The following is a 27006-nucleotide window of genomic DNA, read 5'->3' as shown; positions in this document are numbered from 1 at the left end:
ATTGAGATTTAAATTCCTTTGAAGTTTTAATTTAAGACAGTGCTTCCATTAACATCAAATATTTTTATTTATGTAGGATGTCTTTAGTAAATTTGCAATTACGAGGTAAAACGTATGCTAAATTGTTCTCCATGTGGTCATACCATTTTGAGAGAGGAGTTTCTCTTCCATTTCAGTCTCTTGATGCTTGGTAATTTTCAGATTTAATTTCTTTGCAGTAGGGTGTGTGTGAAATTGTCTCCCACTCTTGCTTAAATTTCTGTTTCTCTGACTTTGAGTATGTTAGGTTTATTGGCCATTTATGTTTCTTTTGTGAACCATGATTTTTTTATTAATTAATTATTTTTTTTCATTTAAAAAAATTTATTGAAGTATAGTTGATTTATAAGGTTGTGATAATTTCTACTGTATAACAAAAGAGATTCAGTTATGCATGTACACACATCCATTCTCTTTCACATTATTTTCCCACATAGATTATCACAGAATATTTTTTTTTACAGAATAAAATACATATATTTAAACACAATTACATTCATACAGATTATTATATCATGGATCTTAAGAAACAGATTAAGTGTCTCCCTCTGGAGAAGTGGAATGGAAAGTATGCTGAGACAAATAGGAAATTTATTCTTTACTTTATCCCATTTTATATGGCTTTCATCTTTACTATTTAGTATTATCTATTACATTCAATTTTTCTTTAAAAATTAGCATTATATTAAAATTGTTTATATTATGCAACTAAAATTTATAAAGAAGAAAGCCTTATATACCATTAAATATTTTATATAGCATAATAAAAAGAATAACTTAACTGGTAAGAATAACAAAAATAATACACCCTCTGAAAATAAGTAAAATATAAAATGCATAAATTGGTTAAAAAACAGTGTAATTCTATAAATATATCCTCACAATTTGTTACATCTTATTGATTCTTCAATATAGGCATTACACCATTCTTGGTGATGTGATAAACAAGACATTATAGACCTTACATTGTACCATGGAGAGAAATGGTTATTAATAATACAATTGTAGAACTGTATTATTTAATTGTACATTTGCATTATTTAATTATAATTATCATAAATTCTTTGATGGAGAGGAAATCAGAATCAGATCTAAGAAGACTTCAGCATTCTAAGAATGATGTCAAATGACCCCCTTCATGGTGGATTATGCACTTATTTACTATGAGATATATTTCTTCTCCAGAGATTCCTTGTTTGTGCATCAATTGTAGATTTTTAATTTGATAAAAGAGTCTATATGTATATGAGATTTTTTTAGGTTGTTGTTCTCTTAATTGCAAGTTCATCTCCAGTGTTCTGCATTTGTACCCACTTCTTCTCATGATTTCTGATTTTGGTGGTATAATTGTGCATGGATGATTTCGTATCTTTACTGCATATATACCTTTACTATATATGGTGAGCCTTGTCATTTGCGGAATTTTTGTTTCCTGTTGCTGTCTTGTCTTTTATGCCTAGAGAAGTTCCTTTAGTGTTTGTTGTAAGGCTGGTTTAGTATTGCTGAATTCTCTCAACTTTTGCTTATCTGTGAAGGTTTTGATTTCTCCTTCAAATCTGAATGAGAGCCTTTCTGGGTAAAGTAATCTTGGTTGGAGGTTTTTTTCTTTCAGCACGTTAAGTATATCATGCCACTCCTTTCTGGCCTGCAGAGTTTCTGCTGAAAAATCTGCTGATAACCTTATTGGGGTTCCCTTGTATGTTACTTGTTTCTTTTCCCTAGCTGCTTTCAAGATTTTCTCTTTGTCCTTAATTTTGGTTAGTTTGATTATTATGTGTCTCGGTGTATTCCTCCTTGGGTTTATTTTATATGGTACTCGTTGTGCTTGCTGGATTTGAGTGAGTGGTTCCTTTCCCATGTTAGGGAAGTTTTTGGCTATTATCTCTTGGAGTATCTTTTCTGTCCCCTTCTCTCTCTTCTCCTTCTGGCACCCCTATAATACGGATGTTGGTGTGTTTCACGTTGTCCCAGAGTTCTCTGAGACTCTCTTCATTTGTTTTCAATCTTTTTTCTCTTTTCTGTTCCACATCCGTAATTTCCACTAATCTGTCCTCCACCTCACTTATTTGTTCTTCTGCCTCCTGTATTCTGCTTTTGGCTGCTTCTAGTGAATTTTTTATTTCAGTTATTGTATTTTGCATCTCTTCTTGTTTAAGTTTTATATCTTGTATCTCTTTGGTCAGTGTTTCCTGTAAGTTATCCATCTTTGCCTCCAGTTTATTTCCAATGTCTTGTATCAATTTTAGCATCAACAGTCTAAAGTCTTTTTCCTGGAGGCTGAGAATCTCCTCATTGCTTAGCGGTTTTTCTGGAGTTTTTCCTTTCTCCCTCATCTGAGCTATAGTGCTCTGTCATTTTTATAGGTTTTTGGTGTGGTGACCTTTTTACAGATACTAGAGTTGTAGCCTCTCTTCCTTCTGGTGTCTGCCCCCCTTGTGGCTGAAGTTGGTATGGGGGCTTGCTGTAGGCTTCCTGATGGGAGGTGCTGATGCCTGCCCACTGGTAGGTAGAGCTGATTCTAATCCCTCTGGTGGGTAGGGCTTAGTCTCTGGATGGGATTAGAGGCCGCCTGTGCTTGAGGGTTCTTTAGGCAGCCTGTTTACTGAGGGGTGGGGTTGTGATCCCACCTGGATTGTTGTTTGCCCTGGGGCTTCTCAGCACTGACTGATGGATGGGGTCAGATTTTCCCAAAATGGTCACCTCCAGAGAAAGGCAGCTGCTGAATATTCCTGAGGGGTTTGCTTCCAATGTCTTTCCCTCACAACAAGCTGCATTCACCCCCGTTTTCCCAGGAGTTCCTCCACGAACTGCAGTCAGGTTTGACCCAGATTCCTATGGAGTCTTTGCATTGTCCTGGGACCCAGTGCACATGAAAGTCTGCGTGTACCTTTTAAGAATGGGGTCTCTGTTTCCCCCAGTCCTGTGGAGCTCCTGTGCACAAGCCCCACTGGCCTTCAATGCCAGATGCTCCAGGGGCTCTTTCTCCCAGTGCCAGATCCCAGCACGTGAGGGTTTGATGTGGGGCTCAGAACTCTCACTCCTGTAGGTGAGCCTCTGTGAACCAGTTAGTTTTCAGTCTGTGGAGCTTCCCACCCTGGAGGTATGGGGTTGTTTATATTGTGTAATCGCCCCTCCTACCTCTTAGTGTGACCTCCTGTTTTTCTTCTGGAGTAGGGTATCTTTTTTAAGGTTTTCAGTCCATTTGGGTGGAGATTGCTCAGTCTTTAGTTGTGAATTTTGTTGTTTTTAGGAGAGAAGTTGAGCTCCAGTCCTTCTCTTCCGCCATCTTAATCCTCTCTCATTTGAACCGTGATTTTAATATGTATTTTTTCTTTTGGATTATTTGTATATTCTTATTGATTTATGGGAGTTTTTATTTTTATTTTTATTTTTTTTGCTATTTCTTTGGGCCATTCCTGCGGCATATGGAGGTTCCCAGGCTAGGGGTCGAATCAGAGCTGTAGCCCTCCGGCCTACGCCAGAGCCACAGCAACACAGTATCCGAGCTGTGTCTGCAACCTACACCCCAGCTCACGGCAATGCCGGATCGATAACCCACTGAGCAAGGGCAGGGACGGAACCCGCAACCTCATGGTTCCTAGTCGGATTCGTTAACCACTGCGCCACGACAGGAACTCCTGATTTATAGGAGTTTTAATATATTTGGTTACTAATTCTTGGTTATTTAAATCCCTGTGGCAAACATCTTTTTCCTCTTTGTGGAGACATGGAGACAATTGACATTGAATTTGATGTATAGTTTTAAATTTTAATGTAGTTGAATTTATAATTATTTTATCATTATATTATATTTAATGTATTATATTTATATTAAATATAATTATATTTATCATGATATTACCTGAATCATGAATAAAAATATATTTTCTATATAGAGAATGAGGCAGGATCTAATTTTATTTTTTTCCAAATGGATAACCAAATGTCCCTGTACCAGTTATGCACCTGTCTCATCTTTTACCACTTACTGGTTTATACTGGCTTATAATATTATTTCTGTCATATATATTAAGTTCCTTTAGATCTAAGGTTTGGTTCTTGTTGCTTGTTCTATTTCACTTACATGTTTGTTTATTTCTGAATCAACATCAAATTATTCTATTTACCATGGCTTTAGAATAAATCTTGATATCTAATAAAGCAAGTTCCCTTCTCCATATTCTTAATTTTTTTTTTGGAGGGAGTAAGAGAGTTATTCTTAGCCTTTTAATCTTGTATGTGAGTTTGAGAGTTATTTTCCACCAAGAACCCTGCTGTACTTTAAATTGGTACTGAATTGGATTTTTAGATCAATTTTGCATAAAGTTCACATCCCTAATTTCTTCTGTTTTCTATCCTTTTATATTTTTGCTCTGTTTTGAGAGATTTTTTAAATTTTATGTTGCAACTTTTCCATTGAGTTTTCATTTCTGCTTTTGGGTTTTTATTTCTAAGAGCTGTTTCTTTTTCTTTGACTATCCCCTTTTATTAGTAGACTCTTCTCTCTCTCTCTTTTTTTTTTTGGCTGCACCTGCAGCATGCAGAAATTCCTGGGCTAGGGATCAAACCTGCACTGCTGCAGTGACCTGAGCCACTGCAGTGACAACACTGGATTCTTAACCCACTGTGCTACAAGAGAATTCCCTATTCTTCTTGTTTCATGTTTATGATACCTTATTTTAACTCTTTGAGGATGGAAGTCATACTTATTTTGAAAGTGGTTCCTCACCCCATCCCCCCTTCCCCCAAGGTTGTCTTTGTTTTCTCTGCGAATTTGGCTCCATTTTTCTGAGTTTCTCATGAGAAGCTTTCCTCAAATGTCTGATGATCCTTGGCTGGGTGTTCGTGTTTAAGAATGAAGCACTAGCAATTCCTGTCGTGGGTCAGAGGAAATGAATCTGACTAGCATCCATGAGGACACAGGTTCGATCCCTGGCCTCGCTCTGTGGGTTAAGGATCCGGCATTGCCATGAGCCGTGGTATGGTTTGCGGACATGGCTCAGATCTGGTGTTTCTATGGCTTGGATCCCACATTGCCATAGCTGAGGTGTAGGCCAGTGGCTACAGCTCTGATTTGACCCCTAGCCTGGGAACCTCCATATGCCGTGGGTGTGGCCCTAAAAAGACAAAAAAAAAAAAAAAAAAAGAGGCACTAAGAAGCTGGGAGACAGCCCTGTGTATGTGGAGCCCTTCCATTTAATTGAGGGACACTGAAAGTGTCATCATCTGCAGCTCTTTTCCTTTGGACCCGTAGTTTCCCCACAGAGGAGTCTTCTAGTGTCTCCTTGTGCTTATAGTATCTCAAGTGTGGGACTCAATGTTCTGGGAGATGAGGAAGGAAAGGGAAATGCGAGGTCTCACCTCCCACTATGGAAATTTCACTCAACCTCCTAATTTTTAAAAAGGTATCTTACCTTTACCCTCAGTTGTGTCTGGTTTTCATGGCCTTAGAACATTTTTGGATCAACCTCTCTAGTTAGTAAATAAATTCCTTCTCTTTTTCCAGGATGGAGAGGGGACTTTATCAGTTAGGGAGTTGGCAGAGGAGATCTGAGGACATAACTACAGCTTATAGAAACTTCCAACAGTGTTCTGTATTTATTGCTTCCCCAGGGCTTGGATTCAGGGATGAGTGCAGCATCTAATTTCTGATCTTTTGTGCATATAAATTCAGCTTGCTACTAGGCTCTTCCCTTTCTGAGTATTTAGCAAAGTTGAGAAAGCTGAAACCTGTCATTTATCACTTGTCCATTTACTTTCCATCTTACAAATTTGCTTTTGACATCTCTTTTTGGCTGTCATCTTTTTCTGCCACTCATTTTTATTCTGTCTTCGTTTAAGTGGGGTTTCAGGAGTAAGCAGAGAAGATTTGATAGGTTTGATCCAATCTGTTTTACTGGTGGTGCTGCCTTCTTTCTGTTTTTCTGGTTATGATCTTCTGAGACTTGCAGTCTTACTTCTCATCTAATATTTGAGTTCTGGTATTACTGAATGTTTTTAGTATTAAAAGAAGCCAGACTGCTGTTCTTTTTTTTTAAATTTTCCAGTTTTATTGAGACATAATTCATATATAATACTGTATAAGTTTAAGGTGTACAGCATAATGGTTTGATATATGTGAATACTGTAAAATGATTACAAGTTTAGTTAACTTCTATGACCTCACATAGTTAAATTTTTTTTTCCTGGAGAACTTTTAAGATTTACTTCTTTAGCAACTTCCAAGTATAAATAAAGTATTGTTAAGCATTGCCATTATGCTATACATCATATCTTAATATTCATTACAGTATTACAGTAATGAATTACAGTATTATATTCTTTCCATAATACAGTATTGAAAACATTTTTATAGCTTGTGATGATAGGCTGACATACACTTTCTCCAATTATAAGAGAGAGAGGCATACTATATATAATTTGATTTTTTTGGTGAAAGCAAAGTTATAAAGCAGTAAGAAAAGTAATGCATTATTAATTTTATATTAAATGTCACTCACTTTATACCTATGTAAGGATCTTTTTTCATTTTAAAAATTTTATTGATGTATAGTTCATTTACAATGTTGTGATAATTTCTGCTGTACAACACTGTGATTCAACTATGCATGTACACACATCCATTCTCTTTCAGATTCTTTTCCCACATAGATTATCACAGGATATTGGGTAGAGTTCCCTGTGCTATATAGCAGGTCCCTGTTGGCCAATCATTCCGTATACCACAGTGTACACATGCCAACCCCAAACCCCCAGTCCTTCTCTCCCCGCAACCACCTGCTCCCTTTGGTAGCCATAAGTTTGCTTTCAATGTCTGTGAGTCTCTTTCTGTTCTGCAAGTAAGTTCATTTGTATCCTTAAAAAATATACCTATGTGAAATAGGTAGGTAGACCACTGCATGTGATGTTCTACAGGATGAATACATAAATATGTAGGGAATGATGCCACAAAGACATTTTATACAGTTGCTGTACAATTATTAGCTATCCATATGAAGAAAAACCATACACAACAGATAAGTTAATTAACTGTACTGCATGACGATTGTTTATTGTTGGTTAAATGGAAGTGAGTCCTCATAAAGGTTTTTATCCATGATATTCACATTGAACAGGCTGAGAAAGAGGAGGAGGAGAAGGAAGAGGGGTTGGTCTTGCTGTCTCAGAGGTGGCAGAGGTGGGAGAGATGGAGGATGTGGGACGGGAGGAGTTGCAAGCACATTTGGTATAACTTTACAGAAATACATTGTCATTTCTGTTTGCTGTTTTTGCTTTTTTATTTCTCTAATGGTGTTTCTCTATGGTACCAATACTTCCTCCATCACTTGCTGTACTTCGTGCCCATATCCTAGAAGTTTCCATGTTGTAAAAGAAGTCAAAAGCAGCCTTGAAATCAGAACTCTTCTGCCACATTGTCTGTTTATTTTCTGGCCCTGCTACTTCTATGTCTTCTTCCTCATCATCTGACACTGGTTTGGAAACACTCCCAAGTTGTCTTCTGTTAATTCCCCCTGTTGTGGTGTGTATCAGCTATTAAATTTCTTCAAGATTTGTGTCTTGAAACCCTTCAACTGTCCCCTACCGTTTTTGCCTTATCAACAATCCTTCATAATTTCCTTGATTCGCTCTGTTATGAATCCTGTGAAGTCATGGGCAGCATCTGGACAGTTTTACTCAGCAGGAATTTATTGTTTTGCACTTGATGTCTTTCATGGCTTTTTCTATAACAACAATGGCATCTTTAATGCTGTAATCCTTCCAGATTTTCATGACGTTCTCTCTATCAGGGTTCTGTCCTATAGCATTGACCATTCTTTCTGTGTGTAATGAGCCTCAAAGGTCCTTATGACCCCCTGATCTAAAGGCTGAATCAGAGATGTTGTGTTTGGGGCCAGTAGACCATTTCATTGTCTTCGGTGTTCAACATTTGGGGTTCTGGGTGGCCAAGGGATACATCCAATGTCAGAAGAACTTTAAAAGTTAGTCCTTTACTAACAAAGTACTTCCTGACTTCAGGGACAAAGCATTGATAGAACCAATTCAGCAAAAGTGTTCTTGTCCAGGCCTTTTTATACATCCAAAAGACTAGTAGCTCAGGGGTTAACAGCTTTATAGAGAAGGGCATACTGATTGTAAATCCAACTGCATTTGTACAAAATAGTAGAGTTAGCCTATCCCTTCCTTCCTTAAATCCTGGTGTTTGCTTCTCTTACTTAGGAATAAATGCCCTTTGTGGCATTTTTCTCCCAAAATAGGGCACTTTTGTCTGTATCAAAACCCATTCAGGCAGATATCCTTTCTGCTCAGTGATTTTCCGAGTGGTATTTGGGTACTCATCTGCTGCCTCTTGGTTGTTAGAGGCTGCTTTTCTTGTTATTCTGGCATTTTACTTATTTATTTTTATTTTTTGCTTTTTAGGGCTTCACCCATGGAATATGGAGGTTCCCAGACTAGGGGTCCATTGGAGCTATAGCCTCCGGCCTACGCCAGAGCCGCAGCAACGCCAGATCCGAGCTGCGTCTGTGACTTACACCACAGCTCACGGCAGCACTGGATGCTTAACCCACTGAGGGAGGCCAGGGATCAAACCCACAACCTCATGGTTCCCAGTCGGATTTCTTAACCACTGAGCCATGACGAGAACTCCTATCATGGCATTTTGAAGACAAACCTCTTTCTAAAATTATCACACCATCCTTGCTGGTATTATGTTCTCCACCTTTTTGGATTTTTGTTTTTGGCTGTGCTTGTGGTTATGTGGAAGTTCCCTGGCCAGGGATTCAACCTATGCCACAGAAGCAACCTGGGCCACTACAGTGGCAACCCTAGATACTTAACCTGCTGCATCACAAGGGAACTCCTGAGTTCTCCAACTTTAGATCTTTCATCTTCCTTTTGCTTCATGTTGTCATATAATGACTTGCTTTTTCTCAAATCATGTTAGAGTCTATACATATGTCTTTCTATGTCAATGCTGAAAAGTTGCCTTTTCAACACAAGATAAAAAGTATTTTGCAAAAAGTGCAAAGTTTTTGCACCTGTTATAGCTATAGCCATGGGTTCATGAATTTCCTTTCCTTTTTTTTTTTTTTTTTTTTTTTTTTTGGTGCTTTTCAAATACAGTCTTTTGTGATACTAAATTTCATTTTGGGGGAGTTATTTATTTATTTCAATTATAATTTTATTTTTTCCCATTATAGGTGGTTTATAGTGTTCTCTCAATTTTCTACTGTACAGCAAGGTGACCCAGTCACACACACATATATACATTCTTTTCTTTTCTTTTTTTTTTGTCTTTTTGCCTTTTCTAAGGCTGCTCCTGCAGCATATGGAGGTTCCCAGGGTAGGAGTCTAATCAGAGCTGTAGCTGCCAGCCTACACCAGAGCCACAGCAACACAGGATCCGAGCCGCATCTGCAACCTACACCACAGCTCATGGCAACGCCGGATCCTTACCCACTGAGTGAGGCCAGGAATGGAACCTGCAACCTCATGGTTCCTAGTCGGATTTGTTAACCACTGCGCCACGATGGGAACTCCTACACTTTTTTGTCATGTTATCGTGCTCCATCATAAGTGACTAGATATAGTTCCCAGTGCTATACAGCAGGATCTCATTGTTTATCCACTCCAAATGCATTTTTTAACTCCAGACTCCTAGTCCGTCCCACTCCCTCCCCTCCCCCTTGGCAACCACAAGTCTATTCTCCATGTACATGATTTTTTTTTTTTCTGTAGAAAGGATCGTTTGTGCTGAATGTTAGATTTCAGATATAAGTGATATCATATGGTATTTGTCTTTCTTTTTCTGACTTACTTCACTCAGTATGAGAGTCTCTAGTTCCATCCATGTTGCTGCAAATGGCATTATTTTCTTCTTTTCTATGGCTGAGTAGTATTCCATTGTGTATATATACCACATCTTCTTAATCTATTCATCTGTTGATGGACATTTAGGTTGTTTCCATGTGTTGGCTGTTGTGAATAGTGCTAGGTAAACATGTGGGTGCATGTGTCTTTTTCAAGGAAAGTTTTGTCTGGATATATGCCCAAGAATGGGATTGCTGGGTCATATGGTAGTTCCATGTGTAGTTTTATATGATATCTCCATACTGATCTCCATAGTGATCGTACCAGTTTACATTCCCACCAACAGTGCCGGAGGGTTCCCTTTTCTCCACACCCTCTCCAGCATTTGTTATTTGTGGACTTATGAATGATGGCCATTCTGACTGGTGTGAGGTGGTATCTCATGGTAGTTTTGATTTGCATTTCTTTAATAATCAGTGATGTTGAGCATTTTTTCATGTGCTTGTTAGCCATCTATATATCTTCCTTGGAGAAATGTCTGTTCGGGTCTTTTGCCAATTTTTCAATTGGGTTGTTGGCTTTTTTGCTGTTGAGTTGTATAAGTTGCTTGTATATTTTAGAGATTAAGCCCTTGTCAGTTGCATCATTTGAAACTCTTTTCTCCCATTCTGTAAGTTCTCCCATTCTGTGTGTTGATCGAACCCAAACCTCTTGCAGTGACCTGGTCTGCTGCAATAGGATTCTTAATCCACTGGGCCACATTAGGAAATCCACACTTGAATGCTTATATACCATATTTAATTTATCCATTTTTGGACATTAAGGTTATTTTCATATTTTGGCTGTTTTACTGAGGCTGTTGATTTTCAAGGCCATCAGGACTTGTGGAAAGAGAGTCTGAGATTCGGGCAAGTTTATTTAGAAATTGTTTTTATTTATTTATTTTTACTTATTTATTGAAGTATAGTTGATTTTAGGACACATTTAAATGCACAAATCTTTCTATTCTTACTGAGATTTAGCTGATTTTCTTGAATAAATGCTTCTTAGATTATTGCAAGTCTTTGGTTAATTTCTGGTTATGAAAAATTTGATTTTGACATTTTTTTTGGCCAGTGTTCTTGTTGCTTTAAAGGAAGAAAGAATTTTTGGTGGTTCTTACTCTGCCTTTATAGAACTACTTATTTTCTCTGGAGATATTCTGAAGTTTTCTTCTCTTTGCATATGTTTCTCTCAGGTTGTTTTTTCCCCTCCCTATTTGATTTTAGATTTCATCTTTTATGTTGGGGAATTTTTTTCAAATATCATTTTTTCTTATGTTTAAGAGTGAGGGACTAAAAAGCTTATTAGAATCTCTGAGTATTTGGTTAGCTCTTTAAACTGTGATATTTGCTATAGTATCATCTGGTGGATAGTTGAAACAGATAGATAAAATCCTACTACCTTCCCCAACTAACTTAAGAAGATGTAGAAAGCAGAAAACTTTTTTGAATCAGTGTGAAATTTCCAGGCCCATATTTCTTCAAGGGTGAATACAAAGAAACATTCAAGGAGCAAATAATTTCAGTCTTAAATAAACTGCCAGAGAATGAAAAACTCTTGATAACATACTAAGCTAATAATCTTAGCACTAAACTGACAAGGATATAAGATAATTATAGCCATTATCACTCATGAATATAGATGCAAAAATATTATAAAATTTTAGCCAATTGCAGAAAAATATAAAAAGATATAATATAAAAAAGTCTTTATGCAAGAAATGCCAAGTGAGTCCAGCATTACGTATGTTTTCATATATGAAGTTTCTCTTATGATGAAATCAGATTACATAGGGCTGTTAATCATACCATTTGTTTCTGAATCCAGAGTGTCATGATAAAAACTGCAAGTGCTGGCTGTTGACTACAGACAGTGTTGGCACTGCCTTGCTCTGGTACCCAACTTTGTTTTTATCTATGATACTGTAGAAATTGAAAATAAGTATAAGTAGATGAACTTCTGTATATTAAGGAGTTTCCATTGTCTGAAATGATTCTTAGGAGTTCATGTATAGTTGGCTGTGGAATAGTAACCTTATGAATTACCTGAATAACCTTATGAATTACCTGAATAACCTTATGAATTACCTGAAATGATTCTTGGAGTTCATGTGTAGTCAGCTATGGAATAGTATCCTTATGAATGAGGGGATGTAGAGAGGAGAAATTAAATTTTGTTCTTCATCCTTTGACTGTGGACTATACTGCTGGGTGCTTTCCAAACTGGAATCTTTTCTAGAGGATTGTATTTGATACTTGCAACCTTCTCACTCAGATTCTTATGCTACCTTTTAGTACCTGGAAGCATATATAAATATATGTGTGTATGTTCCCAAATAAGATTATGCTGGTGAAGGAAAGGCTTTGTCAAAGACCATAAGTAAGAATGATGAATCTAGATTAGTTACTGTGGAAAATAATTTTGACATGTGTGTTAACTTTATGTTTGAACTCCCATAAAATTCAACTAGATTTCTGAGTTTAATTGTAAAAGGAGATTGAGAGATTTAAGTAGAAATTTCTAACTACTGGAGTTCCTGCTGTGGTGCAGTGGGTTGTGAGTCTGACTGTAGCGGCTATGATGTTATTTTTCTTATAATAGAACAGCAAAGATTTAAAAACTTGAAAACTGAAGCGAAAATGAAATACAGCCATCTAGTGGATGCAACTTTAAGAGCTCTAAGCATGGTTAAAATACCATGAGCTCACACAAAATCTCTCAAGGGTCATTATTAGGCGTTCAAGCTAATCATTCCTTATCACACAAAGGAGCAATATACATTTGTATTACTAAATATTTTAATAAAATTTTAATGAGAGCGGAAAACATTATATATGACTGTTAACTATATAGCATTAAATAAATACCCTCAGAGGTCAATTGAACTAGCATAACGTTGTAGTAAGCTATACACATTTTTGGTTGTAACACATATTAATCAGGTTTTTTAATTGTAAAACTTCATTAGTGCCATGCCCATGGCATGTGGAAGTTCCCAGGCCAGGGACTGAGCCTGAGCCACAGCAGTAACCAGAACCCCAGCAGTGACAACACCAGATTGTAACCCACTGAGCCACCAGGGAAATGCAGTAGTGCTTTTTAAACATATGTAATATTCTGAAATATTGTTAGGTATTTATATAAAGTAACCTATTGTTATGGTTAAAGTACAGATTTAGTTGCTCACTCTCTTCTGTGGAATAAATTTTAGTCATTGTTGCCTTATAAACTTTACTGATGGAAAACGGAACTATTTCCAGGAGCAAGATAATGCTGTACAAAATATGCACAAGAAGGTAGAAAAATTAGAAGCTGAACACATGGACTGCTCTGACCTTTTACGGCGACAAACAAGTGAACTTGAATTTAGCACTCAACGAGAGGAACGTCTTAGAAAAGAGTTTGAGGTAAATTTTCTCATTCTTTTACAACATATATATGTTATCTAGTTAGTAATTTAAGGTCAGAGAAAGCTACACTCTGCAGTAAAATATAAAAGTGATTTTTTTTTTTTCTTCTGCACCCAATGCATGTGGAAATTCCTGGGCCAGGGATCGAATCTGTTCTACAGCAGCGACCTGAGCTGCTGCAGTGACAACGCCACATCCTTAAACACAAGCGAACACCTAAAACTAATTTTCTGATATTTATTTATACTGATATTTACTTGTATTGGCGTCTTTGAAAACTTTTATATCTGAGTAAATTATAGTTTGCCCCTAATTTAAAAAATGCTTCGTTTTAACAATTAATTGTCCTGGAATATTTGGATAGTTTGAGGGTAATTGTTTATATTACAGGGTTGAGAAAGCAACATAGGAAAATATTTTGTATACCTAATATTAAGTTCTAATTTTGTAGTTTGAATCATTTGTAATAGCTGCATAGTTTTATGGAATGCTTTCAGGTAAGACTTTAGATGGGAAAGGAGCATCAATTTACAAATGAAAAATATGTTTTGTATGAGTAAATTATACTGATATTCACTTAACCTGAGAGAAACCTAATTTATTAATTCTTTTTCTAAATTTTCTTTTGCTTTGTGGGAAATTAAATATTATTCAATAGATAAAGAAGTTTTGTTGTAAACATAATATCATTCTAAGTTAAATGAACATTTATAAAATATTTAATGATAAAATGCTGAAGGTACTCTTGTTACACTCACTTTTGTCATTAACATTTTGCTGAGAATTTTAGCCAAAGAAGTATATAAATGTAAGAACAGCAATAAGAATTACAGTTTTTGGAAAGGAGGTATCATTCTTATTATTTTTAGATGATATGCTAATAACCCTGAGTGGCCAAGAAAATCAACTTTGAAATTATTGACACTAGTAAGAATATTCAATAAGGAGGTCAAGAAGAAAATAATATGAAGCAATTATGTTTACGTTCTTACATACCAGTAATAATCAGAGAATAAAATACTAAAAGAGTTTTTTGCCATCATAGTGACAAAAAATAGGAATACAATTAACAACAAATACATTAAAAAGAATGACATTTGACAGTCTTAAAAGAAAATGATGAGACATTTTGGGAACATTTAACAGTGTAAAGATAGGACTACTCCCTAGACTATATTATGGGTTGAGGCAGTTCCAATCACAAATTCAATGAAATTATTTTGAGAAGACAGATTCTAAAATTCACCCACATGAGGAGTTCCCGTTGTGGCTCAGCGGTTAGCGAACCCGACTAGCATTCATGAGGATGCGGGTTCGATCCCTGGCCTTGCTCAGTGGGTTAAGGATCCAATGTTGCCATGAGCTGTGGTGTAGGCTGGCAGCTACAGTTCTGATTGGACCCCTAGCCTGGGAACCTCCATATGCCATGGGTATGACCCTAAGAGACAAAAGACCGAAAAAAAAAAAAAAATTCACCCACATGAGAGTCTCCAAAACATTTTGGTGAGAGTACTGAGTGGGGACTTACTTTACCAGAACTTAATACAGATTACAAAGCTTCAGTGTATCAGTTGGTTTTTTTTGCTTGTATGCAACAGAAACTAACTATAGTTAAAAAGGGAATTCAGTGGAAGAATGTGAGAATCATAGTTATAGAATCAGAAGGAATGTTGAGGATCAGGCTTAGAAAACATGAGTCCCAGAGTCTCTCCAGAGCTTTCAATAGCAGAAATGATGGGTGAAGTTGAGGTGAATTCATTTTGTAACTTTATTCAAGATTCCAATCCCATGAAAAGAACACATGATTGAGAGAGGTAATTTGCCCCAAATAAATCCCTCTCAATTCTACTAAAATTACTCCCTACCAAAGACTTATGCAGAAAATTAGGGTGCTGGTACCAAAAGAAGGGGAAAGATTGTTGAGTGGCTAACAATGGCATAGAATTGAGAGGCTAGTAGGAGACTTGTGGAGTATATATAAAAATTCAGTATATGAAGGTATCATTTTAAGTCAGTAAGAACAGAAAAATTATTCAGTGAATTGTCTTGAAACAATTGGTTAACTAGTTAGGACAAAATAAAATTAGATTCCTATCTTACATTATATTCTAAAATGAAATCCAGTCAGATTATAAAGAGAGAAATATTAAAAAAATTGATTAAGAAGGAAATGTAGATTAATTTTTTTCTGCTTTCTGGGTCAGTATCACTGCTAATCATAAAAGCAGAGGAACAAAATCATAAAGGAATAGATTTATAGCTTTGACTGGGAAAAGTTAAAGTCGTACATAAGCAATACCTCCACTTCAAATAAAATAAAAGGATAACCAAATGAGAAAAATATTTACAGCAAAGTGTAAATATATCTCTATATTTCTGCTGTTGGGTAAGAAAAAGAAAATCTTTATAAAAATATATCAAGGAAATCAAGAAGATATGAAAGAATAATTTTGGATGGATAACAGGCCTATGAAATATGCTGACTCTCACCATGATGTGAGAGAGACAATAACACTTGTAATAATAAGATTAAAGAAAATGATAGTACTCAGCATTGGTGAATTAAAAATTCTTGTACTTTGATGATGGGAGTGTAAATTTTTAAAAACTTGAAGGAGCTCTGTTTAGCTTCTTTATAGAGTCTTTCTTCAGAAAATGATCATAGTCTTCTGGAACTCTCTCATGCTCCATCTCTACATTGCTTTCTGGGCACATGGCACAGCCATTATCTGGGGACTTTCAGTTATACTCTGTTGGGTTTTCTCTTTCTCAGGTCTCTTGCTTCTTTTACTTTGTTGGACTATATAATCTAGTAGCTTCCAAAGAAAGGGTGTATGGGAGCCAAGTTTTATTTGTCTGAACATAACTTTTCATCAGTAAAATATTAAGGTAGATATAATCTGGCCGAATATAGAGTTTTAGGCTGGAAAGCTTTCTTTCAGAATTTGAAGGCCTTGCCTCACTGGTTCCTAGTCTCTTCTGTTGCTACTGAGGAGGCCGGATGTTATTCTTGTGTTCCTTTTTTGGGTACTCTTTTCCTTTCTGAAAGTTATCTTGGTCCTCTATTTTTTTTTTTTTTTTTTCTTTTTGCCTTTTTCTAGAGCTGCAACTGTGCATATGGAGGTTCCCAGGCTAGGGGTCTAATCGGAGCTGTAGCCACCGGCCTACGCCAGAGCCACAGCAAGGCCAAATCCGAGCCACATCTGCGACCTACACCATAGCTCACAGCAACGCTGGATCCTGAACCCCCTGAGCAAGGCCAGGGAACGAACCTGCAACCTCATGGTTCCTAGATAGATTCATTTCTATTGAGCCACGACGGGAACTCCTTGGTCCTCTATTTTTTTAAAAGTTTTTTTTCTTCCAGTTTTATTGAGATATAAATCACATATAGCACTGTATAAATTTAAGATATACAGCCCAATGACTTAATTTACATATATCATGGAATGATTAACACAGTAAGTTTGGTGAACATCCATCATTTCATATAGTTAAAAATTTAGAGAAATGGAAAAAAATTTTTTTTCTTATAATAAGAACTCTTAGGAATAACTCTCTTAACAACTTTCAATTTAATATACAGCAGTGTTAATTATATATATGTTGTATATGACATCCCTAGTACTTATTTGTCTTATAACTGAAAGTTTGTACCTTTTGACTGCTTTCATCCAATTTACACGCTGCTCCCCCCCCCCATCTTTGGTAACCATAAATCTGATCTCTTTTTCAGTGAGTTTTTTTTTCTTTTTATGGTTGCCCTTGCGGCACATGGAAGTTTCCAGGTTAGGGGTTGAATTGTAGCTGCAGCTGCCGCCTATATCACAGACAGCCACAGCAACACCAGATCCTAGCTGCATCTGTGACTTATGCTGCAGCTTGCAGCAATACCAGATCCTAACCCGCTGAGCGAGGTCAGGGATGGAAACTACATCCTCACCGAGACAATGTTGGGTCCTTAACCCGATGAGCCACAATGGGAACACCTTGTTTTTTGAAGTATAATTGACCTGCAACAATGTGTTAATTCCTGTTATGCAGCATAGTGATTTGATATTTCTGCACATTTCACAATGATCACTGTTAAGTCTGGTTACGATAAGTTACCATACAAAGATATTACATAGTTATTTGCTGTATTCCTCACACTGTACATATTATACCTGTGACTCATTTATTTTGCAGCCAGAAGTTTGTACCTCTTAATCTCCTTCACCTATTTTTCCTTTCCTACTTCTAGCAATCCTTTGTTTTCTCTATCTGTAACCATTTTGTTGTTGTTGTTATGTTTGTTCATTTGTTTTTTTAGATTCCACATATAAGTGAAATCAAATAGTATTTTGTCTTTCTCTGTATGACTTATTTCACTTATACATACAGTACATCTTCTTTATTTATTCATCTATTGGTAGGCGCTTAGATTGCTTCCATAGATAGCTTCAGTGTTGTGAATAACGCTGCAATGCACATAGAAGTGCATGCATCTTTTCTAATTAGTATTTTCATTTTCTTTGGATAAATACCCAAGAGTGGAATTGCTGGATAATATGGTACTTCCTTATTTATTTATTTATTTATTTATTTGTCTTTTTTGTCTTTATAGGGCTGCACCCATGGCACACAGAGGATCCCAGGCTAGGGGTCCAATTGGAACTGTAGCCTCCGCCTACATCAGAGCCACAGCAACGCCAGATCTGAGCCACGTCTGTGACCGTCACCACAGCTCATGGCAACACCGGATCCTTAACCCACTGAGTGAGGCCAGGGATCGAACCCGCAACCTCATGGTTCCTAGTTGGATTCATTTCCTCTGTGCCACAATGGGAACTCCCATTTTTAGTTTTTTGATGAATCTCCATTCTGTTTTCCAGAGTGGCTGCACTAATTCTCTAATTTATATTCCGACCAACAGTACTTGAGGTTCCTTTTTCCTTTTTTCCCACTTTTTAAAATGGAAAACTTTAAGCTTAAAAGATGCAGACAGCATAGTATAATGAACCTAGTGTATCCATCACCAGCTTCAGCAATTATCCACTTATGGGCAATCTTAGATCACTTATACCCCCACTTACTTTCCTTCTTTCCGTATTATATTGAAACAATTCATAGGCATCATGTCTTTCTAGCCAGAAATATTTCATTGTGATTTCTAAGAAAAAAGAGGTCTTTTATTTAGAACTACATTATCAATATCAAACCCTAAATAAGCAGTAATTACTTAATATAATCAAATATCCAGACATTATTCAACTTTCAAATTGCTCCATAAATGGCATAAATGAGTACAGTTTGTTTTAATCAGAAACCCTATTAGGGCTAACATGTTATAATTGGTTGTTATGTCTCTAAGTCTCTCTGCTATAGGTTCGCCATCTGTAGCTTTCTTTTTCCCTCGAATTTGTGAAGAGACCAAGCTATTTCTGCTGCAGAGTTCCTGCTGACTATGAAAATTCACAATATCGAAGATAAACAGTGTTTCTTACTATAGATTTTTGCATTCACTGTGCAGGGCATTTGGTGGCCATTTTAATTAGGAGACTCAAATTCTTTATTTTGTGCAATTTCTTCATAATTTCCTCCTCAGGGTTTTTTCCATTCTCTCTTCCTTGTGCTTTTAATTATTCGCTTGTTAGTCTAGTTGGATTGATGTTTTGCTTTTCTTACCTATTTTCTTTCTCTCTCTCTCTTTTTTTTTGTTATTGTTGCTTCATGGGAGATTTCCTTGACTATCCTGATCTTCTAATTGAATATTTTTTGTTTTCTTTTTAGTTTCTCTTATTCTCTGTACCATTTTTCTCACATCCTGTTCCTATATTTTGCCTATTCATTAGTTTATTTAGAAAATACCGAGAGTGTCCAGCACACTTTAGTTTGTTTGAGCAGTGACTAAAACAAAGCCTCTTCCCTCTTGAAATTCACACTCCTCCCAGGGAGAATCACACTTTAAATAAAACAGAACATAATAAGCCCTATGGAGAGGAATAAAGCAGATGAGGGGAGTAGTAAATGATGGGATAGAATGGTTACCCTCTTGTGTTAGTGGTCAAGGAAGGCTCACCTATTGATAGGATGGCATTTGAGCAGAGACCTGAGGGAATAAAGGGATTGAGCCATGTGGCTATCTAGAGGAAGAGATTCTAGGTAGAAGGAATAGAAGGTACAAAGGCCATGAAATGTGAGTGTGCTTGGAAAGTTTGGGGAATAGCCAGTGGGCCATTGTGACTGAAATGGAATGAGCAAGAGAGAGGCTAGTGGGATACATAGCATGGTAGGCAGATTTTATAGAAACTTGAAGGTCTTTTGCAGTTCATTGTAAGAACTTTGGCTTTCTTTCTGAGAAGGAAAGCCATTGGAAGGTTTTGAGCATAGGAGTGATATGTCCTCTCTGATTTGTTTTGAAAGCATCATCATTCTGTATACTCTTTGGAAGATAGATTGTAAGAGGTCATTTAGGAGACCTTTTTCTTTAATATTTTAATGTTTTTTAAAAAATTTTTATTTATTTATTTATTTTTTAGGGCCACACCCAAGGCATATGGAAGTTACCAGGCTAGGGGTCAAATTGGAGCTACAACTGCCAGCGTACACCACAGCCAGAGCAGCATGGGATCTGAGCTGCCTCCGTGACCTACACCACAGCCCATGGCAATACCAGATCCTTAAACCATTGAGTGAGGCCAGGGATTGAACTCGTGTCCTCATGGATACTAGTCGAGTTTGTTCCCACTGAGCCACGACAGGAGACTGTGTAAGAGGCCCATTTAGGAGACTTTTAAAGTAATCTAGATGAAAGATTATGGTGCTTTAGAACAAGATAGTTGTAGAGGAGGTGGTCAGATTTATATGTTTTAGAAGATAAAACCAGTAGGATTTTCAGATTTATTGGACCTGCCTTGTGAGAGAAAAAAGAGAAGTAAAGGATAATGCCAGAGATTTTGGGTTGAGCCTAAATTTGGGAGAGCGGTATTGTCATTTACTCAAGTGGTCAAGAATGCAAGTGGTATAAATTTGGGAGAGATGAAGAGTTTGGTTTTAGACCTGTTAAATTTGATGTATCCACCTGGAGTTGTTGAGTAGGCGGTTGAATATGAGTTTTGGCTTCGGGGAAGCCTTACCGTACATGTGCCAAATATTTCATTGGGAAATGTTGATATGTTACAATCTAGAAGTCTTTTCTTTTTGTTTCTCTAGTTTATACCAAGAATAATCTGCTAATTTCCTCTTTAGTGGTTATTACATGGGAGAAGGAAATGGAGAAAAAAACTGTATTATATTTTCAGTATACGAACTTTCTCTTGTGCTCCAACCCTCCTCTCCCAATTTCTGTTCTTCCCATCCATTATATCTCTGTGTCCTGCCTTGGTGTCATGCTGATATTTTCCAGATAATAAACCTCCAGTTGGTAGGTTTGTGTAGTGCTTAGGGAGGGGTGGTTGTTTGACCAGTTGGGATGGAGATGGAGACCTGAAAGTTAAACTCTGTAATCACTTTTGATAATACCAGGTCTCTGTGTTTGGAGAATTTGAAGCTTTGAGGATAATCCAGACAGTCTCTATTTTTATTATATTTATAAGAATTTTAAGTGGACAAGTATAGTCCTGTGACTCTCTGATATCTATGATTCTTCATATTTAGACATCTTACAAATTTTTGCTTTAAATATTTAAGCGAGTGTATTTTGTATGGGCCATTTGACCAGATGAAGATGGTCCTGGTCACCAGATGTCCTTCAAACATAATGAAGGAAAAGTTAAATTTGTAGAGAGTAGTTTATGCCAGTTTTACCTTCACTTGTGGAGACATTAAGTACTAGGAATTCTAGGTACTTAAATAATTGTCAGTGGTATTTTTGAAAATTGTTAAAATTTAATTTAATATAACATATTTAATGTCAATAATATCAGACCAAAGCAACTAACAGCTCTTTAGCCCACTAAATGTTTTATATTTTCGTGAAGCTTTAACAGTTATATTTCATGAAAAGATGATTTCTTTATGTGCCTAGACCTGTTTCTCTCTCTATATATATATAGAAATAAAAAAAAAATCTGACAGGCTATAGACCATTGTGTGGCTTAATCATCTTAAACATGGATCAATGGTTTCTTAGATTAAAAAAACCCTGCTCAATCCAATTTTCTACATGTGGTTCTGGATATCACAGAATCAAGGGAAAAGTGAACCGGAAAAAGAAATATCCATGGTTTATAAACCTCTTTACAACTAGAGGAGTTTTTTTTTTTTTTTTCTTTTTTTTTTATCATGGGAAATAAACTTAACTCAATAAGAGAAAAAAGAAGATGCAAACCTAATTCTGAGAGACCTGAAGAATCTTGTTATGATTACGAGAGAGAGAGAGGTCATTGCAAACAAATTCTGAATTGCTTTTGTTGGTCATATTCTGTATGATAGTAACATATAGAAGGATAGAATATAGCCTTTTTCTCTACTCATGTACTATGCTCAAGTGAAAAAGGAAAAGATGAATCTCATCTTTCAGATTGTCCATGAAGCAACTTAAGATGAATCATCTTTTTAAAGCCATCGTGTGTTTGTAGGAAAGATTTTTTAAACATCCATTTGTGTTGATTAAAAGCTACAATAGGTAAATAATAAAATAACCTGGGTTATACAATTTTATAAGTACACATATTTTTGTATTTATGTTCATAATGGATTTTAAAATTGGAAGTTGATTAAAATTTTGTTAAATATTGAAGTTTTTTTTTTTTTGCCAGAAAAGGTAACGATGCTTTTATTTTATTTTTTGAAATTTATTTATTTTTTGGCTGTGCCCATGGCATGTGGAAGAAAGTTCCCAGACCAGGGATTGAACCTTTGCCACAGTGGCCACTTAAGTCGCTGCAATGACGATGCCAGATCCTTAACTCACTATGCCACAGGAGAACTCCAAAGATGATTTTAAAGATGGTAAATTAGGAGTTCCCATTGTGGCTCAGTGGTAATGAGCCTGACTAGGATTCATGACGATGCAGGTTCGATTCCTGGTTAAGGATCCAGTGTTGCTGTGAGCTGTGGTGGAGGTCATAGACATGGCTGGATCTGGCGTGGCTATGGCTGTGGTGTAGGCCAGCAGCTGCAACTCCAATTTGACCCATAGCCTGGAAACTTCCATATGCTGCACTTGCAGCCCTAAAAAATCCAAACCAAACCAAACAAAAACCCCAAACCCCAAACCAAACTCTAAATTAATTTATTACCAGGCCAATCAGAATTTGTGGTTTGTAAATTCTTTTCTTTAAATTTCCTATTTCATTGTCTGTGGTTTCTTTTATTATACCTTAAAAGTAATAAATTTTTCCCATTAAACTGTTTTACAATCTGAGTGTGATATGCTTCATTATTTATTCCTTGTGAATAAAAAAATTTCTTTGTTCTCTAATTTATTCCTCTAGTCATCCCATTGCCTTTGTCTGTTCTGAAATTGTTAAGCCTCTGATTGCTGCCATCCTCACTGACTAACTTGGGGTTCCTCAAACTGAACAGTTCACCATGGTCAAGATACTGGGCACATAGAGCTCTGAATATTTGTACATTTGGCTGTTTCTTGAAACTGCTGTGAAATTTTATAGTGAGGACTATTTTAAGTGAGTCTGTTTAAGATAAGCGAGAGGATTCTCAAAAACAATTATGACTTGGCTATTAATAAAAGTTACAAATAAATTGTAATTTACAGCAGAGAATATAGGGAGCACCAATTAGAGATAATTAAGTTTTCATCCACAACACAGGTTCTTTTCCTCCTTACTTATTTTTTTATTTTTTTTAATTTTTTAAATACTTTTTATTTTTTTTATTTTTTATTTTTTTGTCTTTTGTCCTTTTTTTTGTTGTTGTTGTTGTTGTTGTTGTTGCTATTTCTTGGGCCGCTCCCGCAGCATATGGAGGTTCCCAGGCTAGGGGTTGAATCGGAGCTGTAGCCACCGGCCTACGCCAGAGCCACAGCAACGCGGGATCCGAGCCGCGTCTGCAACCTACACCACAGCTCACGGCAACGCCGGATCGTTAACCCACTGAGCAAGGGCAGGGATCGAACCCTCAACCTCATGGTTCCTAGTCGGGTTCGTTAACCACTGCGCCACGACGGGAACTCCACTTTTCCTCCTTACTTATAACAGAGATGCTTATATATTTGTCCATACCCCTTTTGGCCTTATAATAACAGCTGAGGACCTACTGTGGTATCTGGCATATGGTAGGTACTCTTTAAATATTCTCCTTTCCTATTTGGTTGACCTGTATAGTAAACATCAATGAGAGGATCATGGAAAACTGCAAACCTGTTCATTTGCCTTTGATAACCTTGTAAATATTTTTAAAAGTAGTGTTCACTTAATGGGATTGAGAATATAATATTTTAGGATTTCTTTTAAGGTAGAATTTAGTGAATCAAAGTTCGCTAATTAGGAGGTCAGCTGTTCACTTTTACAAAGCAGGTCCCCTGTTCCATGTCACAAAAGGAGCATTAATTTTGCCTCTGACTAGAGTGGTTTTTCTCATTTAGTGTGCTGGCTATGTGCAATGTAAGAGAGCCACTTAAAAAAACCCAGGGAGTTTCCGTTGTGGCTCTGTGGTAATGAACCTGACTAGTATCCATGAGGATATGGGTTTGATCCCTGGCCTTGCTCAGTGGGTTAAGGATCCAGTGTTGCCCCAAGATGTGGTCTTGTTTGCAGACGGGGCTCGGGTCTGGCATTGCTGTGGCTGTGGCATAGCCTGGTGGCTGCAGCTCCAATTCGACCCCTAACCTGGGAACTTCCATATGCTGTGGGTGTGGCTATAAGAAGACAAAACACACAGACACACACACAAAAACAACCAAAACCCCTCGAAAACACCCCCCCCCCGATATTCAAATAATGTTTTATAAAGGCCTGAAATATTATGTATTGTATTGTATTGGCTTGTTTTGTAAAATCTACCATAGTGTTGTGTTATATGACAAAATACACATGAAACTTCTTTGAAAACTATGGAATATTAGTATTCAATTGTAGGATTGATGTCACCAGTGACACTAACATAAATACTATATACATTCTCTCGTGTGGATGTGGCACTTGCAGTACTGGTGCTAAAAAATGGCCCACATTAAACATCAGCTTAATTGAATAATAATATTAGTTTTCAAGTTTTTTGATTGGAACAAGGAAGATAAATAGTAAAGGACTGATATGTCTTTTTTTTGGTGAACTGTGATCTATTTTTAAAATTATTTATTTTATTTTATTTTATTTTTTATCTTTTTGCCTTTTTTAGGGCTGCACCCGCGGTTATGGAGGTTCCCAGGCTAAGGGTCTAATCGGAGCTGTAGCCGCTGGCCTACGCCAGAGCCACAGCAACACGGTATCTGAGCCACATCTGCGACCCATACCATAGCCCATGGCAACGCCGGATCCTTAACCCACTGAGTGAGGCTAGGGACCGAACCTGCAACCTCATCGTTCCTAGTGGGATTCATTAACCACTGCGCCACGACGGGAACTCCAGGACTCATATGTTCTTAGTTATGACTCCTCAACATACGACTTTAGTTTAAGTAGTGTAATTTTATGATGCTTCTGTTTTTCAAATACTTGTAAAAATACTTAGAGATTTTGACACTGTTAAGATATCTTTTTTGGTAATGAAAAAAGTACTTTGAGATCTTCAGTTTAAGGGCTCCCAGTGTAGTAACTACACGTTTTCCCCCACATAGGTAGGGAATAAGTATTGCAGTTAATTGTTTATACACTTATTTACAACCACTAAAATGTAATAAAATAATACTACTGAAATAACTGTTTTAGAATTAATTAGTCTATGAGGATTCAGTCCCTTAGAATCATCTTTTTGAAGATGGATTATTACTGTGTTGGTTACTTGTAAGAGTGTTCATTAATAGGAATTATCATGTGATAAAATCTGGAAAAATAGTTAAAACAACCACTTTCTCTTTACGCTGTTGTTGACATCCTGTGGTAAACTGTGAAACTATTTAGGAAATAGTGCTACATAGAGAAATTTCTAATTGATATGTATATGTGATATTTCTTCCCCTATTTTTATTTCTTTTCTCCTTCCTTCCTTCCTTTCTTTCTTTCTTCCTTTCTTTCTTTCCTTCCTTCTTTCCTTCCTTCCTTCTTTCTTTCTTTTCCTTCCTTCCTTCCTTCCTTCCTTCCTTCCTTCTTTCCTTCCTTCCTCCCTCCTTCCCTCCCTCCCTCCCTTCCTGCTTTTTAGCTCCACACCTGAGGCATGTGGAAGTTCCCAGGCTAGAGGTTGAATCAGAGCTACAGCTTCTGCCCTGTGCCACAGCCACAGCAACACAGGATCTGAGCCACATCTGCAACCTACACCACAGCTCATGGCAATGCCAGATCCTTAACCCACTGATTAAGGCTAAGGATCCAATCCACATCCTCATGGATCCTAATTGGGTTCATTACTACTGAGCTACAATGGGAACTCCTCCCCTATTTTTCTTGATGTCCATTTAAGTGGGCTTAATTTCGTATATTGGAGTCTTTCTGCTTTAAGTTTATGCATATCCTCTGAGCTGGGTATATTCTCTCTGGGAGGAAAGATATAGTAGGAGCTGTTTTTTGCCCAGTCTCTCAGCAAATTCATTGTACACAAATGTTTTCATAACTTTTGTGAAACTTTTGAAACAAGTCCATGGAAGCCATGGGAGCAGATTTGGTGTGGAGAACAAATGTGATTTGGATGTGTTTGGTTGGTTCTGTTGCTGAAACGGAGTTTGCAGCTTATGCCCTGGCTTGTGATAGAATTATATGTTCTCTATGTTGCCTTTTTCAAAGAATGAACACCCTTGTGTGGAGTATATTATCTCACTGGGTTTATTGTGATTTAATGAGACATAAATCATAAAGTAAAAAAAATGGGTACAATGAATATACAGAATTTACTGGAGTAAAAATCTCTTGCAGTATATTGCAGTCAGAAAGGATGTGAAAAACAGTTAATAAATGATAAAATGTATCATCACTTTGTGTCATAAAGAACTCTGATGTTCATAGTGTTAAGGAACAGATAGTATGTAGTATAATACTTGTATTACAGGCAAACTTGTATATAGTTAACTTGGCTGGTGGTATACATGAATTTGTGTTGGATTTTGTATTTTAGTATGAATTCTGTTATGCTTTCTGCTCTTTCATTGTTGATTACATTAGGATTGGATACTAGTGAGAGACAGATTATGATTGTACTAGTTCTTGAGGGTGATATTGGAGAAAAAAAAATTTTGTGAACAGCAAATTGGTGTTCCTCTAGCACCCTCTGCTGGTCATAATAGTTAGTTCACCAGACTAGAAGATTTGAAAAGAGTATTTATAAGGAAGTCTTTAATTTAATTAAGTCTATCAACAAAACTCACTTTTGGAAGAAAATTGTTTAAAGATTTGAAGTTTTTTGCTATCCTTACTAATTAATTTATTGTTTTAGTAATAATAAACAGCTTATAAATTTGTTTTCTTCTGGACCTTTCCTTTAGAATAGGAATATATGAAAATAAAGATATCTCTAATTTATAATTTCAGTGCATTTAATTTTGGTTTAGGCAGAAAAAAAAGTCTTCTTGGCTTTTGGAGTAAGAATCAGATAATATGACATAACATATATATGGAAAATGAAAAGAAGATGAATTATTTTATTATGAAGTCGCCAAACATTCTTTATTTTA

At 36.6% G+C, this 27006-nt stretch overlaps 1 protein-coding gene across 1 annotated transcript in view; it reads left to right on the top strand.

Moving 5' to 3' along the window:
• The window catches only part of CCDC171 (coiled-coil domain containing 171), a 354732-nt gene that overhangs the window by 47199 nt on the left and 280527 nt on the right, over positions 1 to 27006 (top strand). Inside the window, exon 8 of the mRNA XM_021063474.1 lies at positions 13152 to 13298. Within this exon, the coding sequence (XP_020919133.1) occupies positions 13152 to 13298 (147 nt within the window). The remainder of the gene's footprint in view (positions 1 to 13151; positions 13299 to 27006) is intronic.

Source organism: Sus scrofa, chromosome 1 (genome assembly GCF_000003025.6).
Source record: "Sus scrofa isolate TJ Tabasco breed Duroc chromosome 1, Sscrofa11.1, whole genome shotgun sequence".
NCBI lineage: Eukaryota > Metazoa > Chordata > Mammalia > Artiodactyla > Suidae > Sus > Sus scrofa.
Note: the sequence above shows the minus strand (reverse complement) of the source record. Positions and strands in the feature narration are given on the sequence as shown.